Source organism: Hylobates moloch, unplaced genomic scaffold (genome assembly GCF_009828535.3).
Source record: "Hylobates moloch isolate HMO894 unplaced genomic scaffold, HMol_V3 SCAFFOLD_3, whole genome shotgun sequence".
In the NCBI taxonomy this organism is placed as follows: Eukaryota; Metazoa; Chordata; class Mammalia; order Primates; family Hylobatidae; genus Hylobates; species Hylobates moloch.
The window spans coordinates 94380712-94393515 of NW_026652278.1; the positions used below are offsets into that span (position 1 = coordinate 94380712).

Sequence of the window (12804 nt, forward strand, 5' to 3'; positions counted from 1 at the left end):
CAAATAAAAACATATACCAGGCCTGAATTACAGCTATTTTGAATGAGAAACATTCAAGTAAATAAAGTTTTATTTTACTTATTAAATATCTATGACACAGAACTGATATCACAGTACAATAACAGGGTCACAAGGTGGAGCTCTATGCAGAACCATTAATAAATGCCAGAAATAATCCAGAAAATTATCTAGTAATAGTGAATGAAGAGTATTTTATGTCTTTGGAGAGCCATAATTGATAGAAGTAAAAACATTTTATTCCATAGGTTTGTAAATCCACATTTGTTTGCACTGATTTACTGATTTGAGAAAAGGAAAAAAAATAAAAATATAATTCCCCCTAACAGTGCAGGGACTAGAAACGCACAGCCTAACTTGGTGCATAGATACTAGCCACTCTAACGTAAGGCTGCTTATGCTTCTAGTAGCATAAGTCTTCCACTGATTTATGGTGGTGGTAGAAGTGGTAGTGGCAGCACCATTTCGAAGCAATTACTATGCAAATCTATTAGTATTATCAGGATAAGCAAAAACTCACAAAAGCAGGATACATCAGGTTTTACAACTTTTTTCACTTTTAGTAAAGCAAGCATATATATTCTTAAATTTTTAATCATATTAACATTGAGTATATAAAGAAACATAATATTATGAATTACTGTATATAAATGTAATCATGTCACTCTTTGCTTCAAGACCTGTGGTAATTTCCCATCATGTCCAAGATAAAATCTAAATTCAGGAAAGCAATATAAAGCATTTTTTCTTCATTTGCTTACTGTCCAATTCTCGAGCCTCATCTCTAGCCATTCTTCCGCTCACCCTACACAGTTTTACCAAACGTGACTTGAGTCCCACAATATGTGTGTGCATGTGTGTTATGCCTTTGCACATACTATTCCCCCTGTATGGAATATTATTTTCCACTAGGATATTTTACTAGGATAACCCACACACATACTTTAAGACTTGGTTTACGCACCGTCCCCTCTATGCATATAAGACAGAATATCACATCAGTTACCAAACTGTATTCTAAAGGTTTCTTTTCTCATTTTTCTTCCCTACCACACTATAATCTCCTTAAGGCAAGGTACTGTATCTCTCATCTTCAGAGTCTCATTACCTTGCATACAATAATCCATCATATTCATTCCACAGATGAACAAACACAGGCCCAGATAAATGGAATTATTTTCTCAATTTCGAGGCCAAATAATGGAAGATTCAATATTAGAATTTAACACTTCAGGCCAGGCGTGGTGGCTCACGCCTGTAATCCCAGCACTTTGGGAGGCTGAGGTGGGCAGATCACGACGTCAGGAGATGGAGACCATCCTGGCTAACACGGTGAAACCCCATCTCTACTAAAAATACAAAAAATTAGCCGGGCAGGGTGGCACGCGCCTGTAATCCCAGCTACTTGGGAGGCTGAGGCAGGAGAATCACTTGAACCCAGGAGGCGGAGGTTGCAGTGAGCCGAGATGCCACTGCATTCCAGCCTGGGCAACACAGCAAGACTCCGTCTCAAAAAAGAAAGAAAGAAAAAAAAAAAGAAAATGAAATTTAAGACTCCTTCCCAGTTCAATGCTTTTTCTATAAATGCACCTAAGGATACCAGCTCAGAAGGAATTATGCATTAATATATAGAACGTTCAAGACAGACACAGAGCTAAAAGCAGCATTAAAAAGCGAGATCTTTAAAAACAAAAATAAGGCATAGGTTACTTATAATGAATTTTCAAGGAATAGGAATAGGTGATAAAATAAAACAGAAAAGTTAAACTTAAAAAACTATCTTAAAATAAGAATTACATAGGAATACGTAACATCTATATTTTCTAAGAAATGAAAGAAATAAATGTAATAAACACATCTGTAATCAACTTATCAAAGTTAAAAGTAACTCAAAACTTTTTCTTTAGCTACAACAAAGTGAGAAGGTAAAATATGTAGCCAAAAATCAGTAAGATCAAGCATTTATCTCAAGCAGAAAACTACATCCCTTAAAAACTCAAGATAAATGTTAGGTTTAAACAAACTCCCCATCTAAAGATAAAAGCTATAGAACATGAAAATGAATTGGTATAGTGCTAAATTCCTTAAAACCTTGTAGGAAATAAGAAACCTTGAAGACAACACTCACACTCCCCTAATTAGGGCCACTCTCCTTAGGCATCTTTCTCTGAAACTGTATCCTCAATAAATTATATTTCAGTGAATTAAAATGTGTCAAGGACATGAAGAATCTTGAAAACCTTGACTAGGCACAATGTACTCACTCTCAGTTAAAAATGTTCAAAACCAGGGAAGCAGGACTTGTGTTCCTCTATAATCCTGAGCTTTGGGTCTTAGTTGGGCCCTGAGAAACATTTTTAAAAATTTCAAATAAAAATTCTTATGCCAAGTTCTGGTGAGTTAAGACCAAACATTAACCTGAAATGGATTACAGACCTAAATGGTAAAGCTGTAAGCTTCTAAAAATACATGGGAGAAATCCTGAAGATCTGGAATAGGCAAAGATTTCTCAGAAAGGACACAAAGCTTAAATGACTAAAATTATGAATTAAACTCCATCAAAATTTAAAGCTTTGGCACTTCAATGGTAGCATTAAGAAAACTGATAAGCCAACAGAAAGAGAGAAATATATTTAATACTTGTATCCAACAAAAAATTTTGGTCCAGAACATACAAAGAACTCTTACAACTAAATAATAAAAAGACAAACAATCTAATTAAAAATGGACAAATTATTTGAACAGACAGTTCACAAAAGAAAATATACAAGTGGCCAATACATACACCAAAAGATCTTCAAACATCATTAGTCACCAGTGAAATCCAATCAAAACCAAAATGATACAACCACTCATCTACTAGAATGGTTAAAATTAAAAACATGGACAATTGTTTGCAAGGATGTGGAACAACTAGAACTCTCATACATGGCTGGTGGAAATGTAAAAATGTTTGTTACAAGCAGTTTGCAATTTTGCAGTTTCTTACCAAGTTAAACATACACTTACTATACGTACTTAGGAGTACAGTTACCTGTACTATAACTGTACTCCTAAGTATTGACTCAAGAAAAATGTAAGATATATATGCATACAAATTTTTATGTAAATGTTCACAGTAGCTTTATTCATTAGAGCAAAAAACCAGAAACAACCCAAGTTAGCAGTTCCATCGCAGGTGAATGGCGACACAAATTGTGTATTTGGCGGCATAATAGTCATACAATGGAATACTACTCAGCAATACAAAAGGAATGAACTGATACTTATTAATTTTGATAATATCCTGTGCAAAAGAAGGCGCACAGAAAGTACATACTGCATGATTCGGCTTATATGAAACTCTAGAAACATTAAATCTAACCTCTAGTGACCAAAAGTAGACCATTGCTAGAGGGCAATAGGTGGGGAAGATTGGCTGAGATGGAGTACACAAGAACTCTTTAGGATGATGGAAATAACGTTCTACTACATCTTGATTGTGGTAGCAGTTACACATGTATATAAGTATGTCAAAACTCTATCAAAATGTACATGCATAGTGGTATATCTTATGGTATATAAATTATACCTCAATTAAGTTCACATGCACATACACACACACACACCAGGGTATGGTTTTAACTTTTGGCTTAGAATAGTCCTGATCTATACCATAGGAACATAGTAAGACAGCCATCTTCTTAAATATATTCCCAGCCAAATGGATGTATGAGAAGGAAGCAACCTCCACGTTGCTTAGACTATTCAAATATAGAATACACAGCTTTTATTCCTTGGACTTGTATTCTTTGATTTATGTAACAGAATAACAATGAGACATTATCCTTGAAGTTCATGTCAATGTTATACATAAAAGTGATATGGTAAGGTCTCTCTCAATATAATGGCCCTTAAAAAGAGTCCAAGGAATCCTTCCTAAAGCTGAAAGACATACCAAAAGTAGCATTAAGATGAAGCTTCAATGTCTAGTGATCATTTAACAGCTTTGTCCAAGGTCTGAACTAAGCAATGTTAAATGTCAAAGCTACACAAACAATGAACAAATTTTACAGCAACCCCCTTTCAGATGGTAGTTACATTGGCTGGAGTTAATACTGGACAAAAGGATAAAAAATTGTCAGTTGATCCAAGATATATTTAAAATAAATTAATTTAATAAGTAAAATTTTAAATGAACATGTGTTGAAAACTTAAAACGTGTACTAGGCACAATGCCTCATATGCTTCATTTAAACTTTCCCAATTCTGAGATTGTCATGTCCAATTTACATGCAGAGAAACTCAAGCATAAAAAGACTAAGTAACCTGGCCAGGGTGATAGGCAGTAAGTTACAGGATCAACCCAAACTCTTAACTGCTATATTTGTTCCTCTTAAGAAAGGCTGTATTCAAAAGGTGAACTCCTGATGCATTAGACATATAAATAAGAAAAACACAACTATGAAACTAATAGAAGAAAATCCAAGAAAATATCTTTATAATCTATAGATTAGGAAGGACTTCTTATTACCCACAAAGTTAAATTTTGACATTAAAATTAAGGATTCCTGTACCAAAGTCAAATGACTGAAACGTTGGGGATTATCATCTCAAATACACAAGAGAAATGGAAATCTATCCAAAAAGAGGGGTAAAGTGTATGAATTGGCCAGACATGGAAAGGGAAACCCAAACAGCTAGCAAGGATATAAAGAAATGATCAACCTTCTTGATAAACAGAGAAACATAAATTAAAGCAACTATTAGATTATATTTAGCAACTGAAAAATTAGCAAAATACAGAATGTTGTACAATACTGAAGGCTGGCAAAAACGTGAGAGAATAGTTCTTTCACATTGTTGGTGAGCGTAAAAAATGGTGTTGCTGTTTTTAAAATGATCTGACAGAATTTAGTAATTATTAAATATGTGATTGACCTATACTCAGCAATACTATGTCTGGACAATACCATGTCACTAGATATGGTAGTGCTGAGAAACTCTTCCACAGCCATTAGCAACATGTAGGAGGATGTTTATTACAGAATTATTGGTATCCAAGAATTGGAGTCAATCTGGGAATCTGCCATTAGGGGAATTGATAAGTAATTTGTGCTTACTACACAAATGAACTACTGCCAAGGTTGAAAGCAATGAACTAGCTGTACATATAGCAACATATTTAGCTCTCAAACAATGCTAAGTAAAGAAAGTAAATTATATGTCAGGTGCAGTGGCTCACACCTGTAATCCCAGCACTTTGGGAGCCTGAGGCAGATGGATCACCCAAGGTCAGGAGTTTGAGACCAGCCTGGCTAACATGGTGAAATGCCATCTTTACTAAAAATACAAAAATTAGCCAGGCATGATGGTGTGTGCCTGTAATCCCAGCTACTTGGGAGGCTGAAGTGGGACAATGGCTTGAACCTGGGAGACAGAGGTTGCAGTGAGCTGATATTGCGCAATTACACTCCAGCCTGGGTGACAAGAGTCAAACTGTCTCAAAAAAAAAAAAAGAAAGTAAATGATATAGCAAAGTAGCACTTATAGCACTTACGTAAATACAAAACACAGGCCAGGCGTGGTGGCTCACCCTTGTAATCCCAGCACTTTGGGAGGCCGAGGCGGGCGGATCACGAGGTCAGGAGATCGAGACCACGGTGAAACCCCGTCTGTACTAAAAATACAAAAAAATTAGCCGGGCGTGGTGGCGGGCACCTGTAGTCCCAGCTACTCGGAGAGGCTGAGGCAGGAGAATGGCGTGAACCTGGGAGGCGGAGCTTGCAGTGAGCTGAGATTGCGCCACTGCACTCCAGCCTGGGCGACACAGCGAGACTCTGTCTCAAAAAAAAAAAAAAAAACAACACACACACAAAAGAGGTACAAAATTTTACAAGGCTAGCTACAAAACCAACAGCATATATAAAACATATTAGATTGGGTCCAAGGTAGGAAGGATAGAGTGAATGGGAGCTGAAATTGGGAATAATGACCAAAAGTATAAACCAAATGAAAGAATGCCTCTAAATAATACTAACGCTCTGCATCTGAAATATTTTAAGTGATATAACTACATCAACTACTAAATTTGACAGATGTATGCATATGTATTAGAACTCGCCGTTTTTTGAGATGATGAAGCATTCTACACATTTTGGTTTTAACTATAATAAATTTGAAAATTCATGGTATCTAGTTCTTGCTTGTTACCATCTTAGATAAATATGCTCAAATGACCTAATGAAAAGAATACCGAACTAGGAACCCAAAAAGCTGTGACCTAGTCCAAGCTAACTAGTAACGTAAACTTGGCAAAGTCATTTTATCTCTTTGATTGTTTGCTTTACTGCAAAATGGCTTTAGATGATTCTCCCAAATCTCTCCAGTCCAAAATTATTCCACTTCATTTTCTTAATGAATATCTATTCATATAAACTCATTTTCTGTCTACTCCAATTCCTCCTTCCTTTACTTTCTCCCTCCCAAATAAAGCAAAAGCCAAGAGTATCAAAAGAGATTCAGAAAAGTGATGTAGCAATAGGAGTGAACAGCAACTTAATTTTAGGGTAGAAAGGAGAAAATATTAAAGAGATACAGTGATTTTGACAGCCTTTTCAAGTATTCAAGGCAGAGCAAGTTAACCTGAGCCCAGGTTCAGAAAATCTACTCCTTGAAGGATTTCACTATATGCTATTCCATATGTCACTCTATCTGCCTGGCATTACCCCTTCTTAAAACACACATTAAAGTCTCTTCTAGAGTTTCTACTTAAAGGCCCTAAATTTCAGCTTATCTGTGTCAGTTTTCAGATAAAAAGTTATTTTGGAAAAGATGAATCTTCCATATTAAAAATATATGATTCCAAGAAAATGAGTTTTTTCATCAGCAAACTAGTTACACTCAGCACTATCTACTTAAAAAAAAAAAACCCAAAACCAAACACTCTGCTAGAATTGTGGATTAAATGAATACAAAGACCTTAAGAGTAAGGGAAATCAGAATATATTTTAGGCGGTGAGCATAAATAGTAACGGGTATCTAAATAATGGTGTCACATTTTATTAAAAGAAAATTGAAATCAGAATACTTAAAATATCTTAAACATTTAAAATCAGAATATTTTAAAAGAGAAAACAGAGGACTTTCAATATAGAATAAAACAATTAAAAGAAATTGACATAATTTATAAATTTATCTTCCATTCACATTTAATTTTAAATCTGAATGGGGGAGGGGAAGGGAGAGGGAGGGAATTAACAGATCACAAAACATCTGTTATGAATAATTTCAGCACAGATGTAGTTGTTACTGCAAAAGAGATGAAGGTTTTCCCAGGTTGCCATACTGTAAGGTTTTCTACAAACAGCCATAGTTCATACCTCAACCTCCATGTACCAAGTCTCAATAAATACATAATGTTGATTAGGTGGAGAAATGTGCATATGGACAGATAAATGCAATCCCTATGTATAGAGGGAACATGTATTAAACAACAGGGAGCTGTTTGAAGAAATAGAGAAAAGTAACTTCATAGAGAATGAAAAAAGCTTAAAGTTTCACAGCTATAATACAAATAGACACTTGAATTCAACTTTTTGCTTTTCCTTTCATAATCTTTCCATTTATCTACATCCATATTATATAATCCAAAAATATGCTTTAACAAAATTAATGAAGTTCTAAAAATTAAGTTTTCTCTGAAAACAATCATAAAGCAAATTTTACTTACTAGAGAGCGTTTTGCTCCTTAAGTACTGTATTATATTGCCATCTTTTTAAGTAACCCAGTTTTAGGTTAACAAACAGTGTAACCCACCTCCATCAAGGCTAAAATCCAGACATGCTCATAACATACTGAAATTTTTATTAGTAAAACTGATGTCCTAAAGATGTTTCCTTTAGTGATACAATACTCAAAACACTGCCCCATGCAAAAGAATGATTAGTTTATATGGCAATGCCTACATAATAGATCAAATTTAATTTTAACTAGGGTTGCTACAAAACTTTCTCTACTACATATATTTCAATTTGCTTTCTACTTTTAGTTCGTACCTAGTTGAATGATTTTAGCCAGTAATATGTAGATGTTGTACTTTTAAAAAGTAGTTTAAAAAATCATTTTATCATATTTCCTAATCAGGACACTTTTTCTAGTTTAAAATTTTTGAGTTTTCTTTCAACAATGCACCTTTATTTTAGCTTATATCTCAATTAGAAATAAAGAGCATGCATTTCCAAATAAATTAGTGACCGTACTGCAAAGAAACCTTTTTCAATCCTATTTCTACAGCTTCAAGTTTTCTAACCTCTCGGTGTACTCTTGCACACTAATGCATATCTTCTTCCAACATCTGCATTTTTCTCCTCCTCCGCTGCAATTCAATACAGGTAGTTAAGAGTAGCTAACAATATAATTCCACGATACTGCATCTGTGTTTACATCTGGCTCTAACCACATGCTTAAAAGTGATTTATACAGGTAAATCCAAAAGAGGAAAAAGCAAAATAAAAACATGACTATGAGAAATCATTATGCTGTTATTTTAAAAATATGATTCTCAATTTAACAGAAGTTTCTCAGCACATGCTTCAAAAGCTACTACATAGGAGGTATGCCATTTCAAACATACTAGAGACTACAGAAAGGAAGAAAACAGTATTAAACAAATATTTCACATGCTTTTTATATCAGGGTCATCTTCATAAATGATTAATACTTTCAATTTATAAGATACTTTAAGTTTTGCTCCATGCTACAATGTATCTCGTGACTTTGTGGCAGTTTCTGAGTTCATAAACATTTAAGTGAATCACACCTATTCACTACTGAGCCCTCAGGAATTAGAATACTAAATTCAAGAAATACCTGTCAGGAAATGAAAAACTATTTACACACACACACACACACACACACACACGAAGAACCATGACATCCTAAAATAAGAAATTAACACAGGCTTACCTGGCAATTCAATACCTACTTAGTTCAAGATAAACAGTATGGCTATTCCATTATGGTACTGATTATTGATGCATTTACAGAAACACCACTAAAAATAATTAAGGAAATAAATACTTCTAATGTTCCACCTAATGAGAGGCTTAAAATTTACAGTTATATTAATATACCTATAAGGACACAAAATGAAAAGACATAACTAAATACACTGTCTCATGCAATTATTTATATGCAATTTATATAGTTTGTTGAAAGGAATTATTTTAATACAAGCATACAGCAACGTACGAACTACAGACTTTTTACTGCATGTAAGATCTCAAAGCAAACTTATATTCCTTAATTACAAGTGACAAATTTAAAACGTATGCACTCACTGATTCTTAACTAAAGAGGTGGGGGAGGGCTATCAGTAGGAAAAGACCTGAAGGGGAAGGAAAAGATAAAATCTAAAAATCGCTAACATCTGAGTGACTGCTAGTTAACCACCTCCTTTAGTAGTTCTCTGCCAACCCATCCATAGTCTAAGTCTACATAAGTTATATAAAAATAATTACACAGTATTATCACTTGTAATTTTCCTTACTACTCTTAAACTTTTACCATTTTGGATGTATTTTAACATCTAAAATATATATTTTAAGGGATCTTACTATGAATTTTAAAAAGGGGTGATTAAAAAGTATTCTAAATATGCAAAATAAATATGGGTCAATTATTACATATTCTTCTCCAAACCTAAGAACATAAAACAAAATCTTTTTAAAATAAGGAGTAATACAACTGCTCTAAAACAAGAATGAATTAATAGCAATCTCAATTAGAGACTTAAATAACTCAAATTTATAAAATTATTCAAGTTAAAACAGTACTGCTTCTTTCTAGTTTTGGCAAACTAGAAAATGCTTATGCCTAATTTAACCAAGGCTAGTCTTAAGTAACAATAAGACTTAGAATTATACTGAAGGTCCCAATCAGCACAGTCGATAGAGAGACTTATGATACTACTACACCAATAATCATTTTTGTTAGCATCCTCTACTGGTGATTTCCAATGACAGCAAGGGGAAATGGTGCTGATGACAGAAGGATATGTACCTGCTATTCCATCTAAAGAGAATTAATCAGCATGTGGTCATTAGTAGAGTCCATCTCTCTCTCAAAAAAAAAAAAAAAGGAAGAACAAGAAGAAAACCACTTAGAAGAAAGCAGAAAAAGAGAAAAGACAGATTTTTAAGATGCAACAAACCATGAAATTATAAATGGTAAAAACTAATTCAAGCAATTCTAATGTCACTCCTTTATGGATGACTGACATCATTAAGTTACCACACAAGGTTTGATGCTTTAGCCAAACCTTACTCAATTGGTTTACCCCTGTCAGTTACATTACCTGATACTCCCTTTAATATCCTACCTTCAGACATATTCCAGAAAGGAAATTAAAATATTTTACAGAAGGCTTAGCAGCAAAATCCACGTATCTTATTTCAAAATGAATAAAACATTATTTACATAGATATAACAACATAAACTATCTCTACGACAATCTTCCACTGTATACATCACATATTCTTCATTAAAAAGATTTTAGAGTTAACATTTTGCCAGGCAATTCTCTCCAATAAACATCTGCAACTTAAATATGACTGCACTGCTAAGAAATATTAACCAGCACATATACTGAGGTTTCACAACACAATGGAATATAACTTCATTTTTAATTTGCAAAATATAAGGCTAAATCAAATAGCATGGCTATAATCACCAGCAATGGATGAAACGCATTTGAGAACAAAAAGAAATACAAGGACAGAGCCAAAAGTGATGAAAATGGAAGATACCTGTAGTAGTACAGTGCTATCTTAAACACCTTTTGTTTTCTGAGAGTAATGCATACTGCAGACAAGACGTTTTGTGCTAAACAGACGCAAATCTGTTTTTCTAATATTAAACACAAAGGAAAAACACTGACAGCAAGCATGGTAAATAAATCCCTCCCTTGAGAATGAAAGCAGCAGACAGGAGGGGGCTGACATACATGCAGGAGAAAACTAAACACCATCTTTTTTTCTACCTGCACAAGTTGCCATTTGCTGCAGCGATCAAGAACCTCTCTTTCCTGCTGATTTCAAGTACCTTTCAGGATCGCTTTTCCCCCCTTAAGTCATCTGTTGATATGCCTTACGAGTGTAATATTCATATCACAGGATCTCAAGGAGAAAAATCCATTCTTTCCTGTTCAGGTAAACATGTTTACAGCAGCTGCACAGACACTGGGTGGTTCAGACTCACATGTCACACACATGTCGTCAGCAACAAGAAAAGCCCCTTTCTCTGGCGATCAACATTTTAAATAAGGTAAAAAGCGAACAGCTCTTTCCGAACCAACTTACCTTTCATAAAGCCACATCAGCAACAGCGGCAACAGCTCAATATAGAACACACACTATTTGACGCTAAAACAGGAAATTAAAATTGCAATAGCCTATGCTCCACTTCTTGCTATAACAAGTCATCTCTCCACAATGAGGATACCAAAATACCTTTCGATTATAATCAACAGACGTCTTTAAAATGCAAGTGTTTATTTGAATAATTAAAATCACTCACGAAAGCAGTGATTTTAATGATGGCTCGAATATATTAAAAATATAATTATGGATTGGAAGGAAACATCTTGAAACAGCTTAAAAATCTTCGTATCTGCTTCTAGACAGGAAATCCCACACAAAATCTAAAATTGCCAGGAAAGGTTACAAAACCTCGCGTTTCGCATCCCAGAGGGGAGGGAGAAAGGGAGCCCAGGAGCGGGGGGTGGGGCGGGGGGAGCACGAGAGAGTTTTCTCCTAAACACGTATTTACTCGTTTTCTCGACGCTGCAGCGGTCCCATTATAGGAGCATTTATTGCCCCTCTCTTAAAAGTCGTTTTAAAAATAACGCAGTAACCAAAGCGAGCCCCTCCGTCCGAAATGTACGTGTAATTCCTTATATAGCCTGGGCTGCGGCCGGCGGCAGGGCCGTTGCCGCCCATTATTATACAAACAGGTACCGGGGCGGCGCGGGCGGGGGCTGCTTTCCCCGCGCTCCCGCCGCCCCCGGGCGGACAAGTCTCGCCCCTCTCGCCACAGGAACTGTCCAGACAATAACAATCAGCAGACATTTCGCTGCTGCACAAGAGGGAGAGAAAGCACAGCATCGCCCCGAGATAACCAGAAATACAATCAACTTACAACGTCTCTCCAAACTGGAAAAGGCGACTGTGCAACCACCACCACATGTTCAGGTCTCGATCCCTCGGGCTGTCTTTTTTTTTTTTTAACTCTCACGCCAGGCAAAGGGGTGTGTGTTTCCCCTGGCACAGCAGCACAAATCAATAAACACTGCAGCTGCCGCGCGAGTAGCAGCCCCGCGCGTCCGTCGGTCCGTCCGCCCCTCCCCCACCCTCCTTCCACCCGAGACCCAGAGCGCCATCCAAGCCCCATTATCCGGCTTCAGCGCTCCGTGCGTCCGGCCCAGGTAACAACTTCCCCAAAAACCGAAAGAGAAAAGCGCGAGGCGCACGCACACCGGCCCATCCCGGCGCAGAGACCGCGTCTGCCCCGGGAGGGGGATCTGTCTGTGGTGCTTCCCGGTCTCTAAGCCCAGGTAACAACTCCGCAAACACACCCGCCGCCCAGCTCGCCCCCATCCGCGCGGCTCCCGGCAGTGTAAGTGGGTGCCTTTCCTGCCCTGTTCCCCGCGCCGCCCCGCCGCGCCCCGCCAAACGTGGACCCCACTCGCGGGGCTCGCCGCGGAGTCCCCAGGCCGGGGCTCTGGGCCGGGCGGCGGGAGGCGCCAG

The 12804-nt window shown here is 36.7% G+C and overlaps 1 protein-coding gene across 8 annotated transcripts in view; it reads right to left on the bottom strand.

Moving 5' to 3' along the window:
* Window positions 1-12804, bottom strand: part of ZEB1 (zinc finger E-box binding homeobox 1) — a 210379-nt gene that overhangs the window by 191962 nt on the left and 5613 nt on the right. For 2 of the 8 annotated variants that reach the window (XM_032144092.2, XM_032144086.2), the window contains exon 1: window positions 11359-11695. The exons of 3 other annotated variants lie outside the window; for them this stretch is intronic. In XM_032144092.2, coding sequence (XP_031999983.1) covers window positions 11359-11365 — 7 coding nt within the window. In that variant the 5' untranslated portion in view covers window positions 11366-11695. 3 more of the 8 variants (XM_032144077.2, XM_032144070.2, XM_032144224.2) reach the window with 2 other exon arrangements.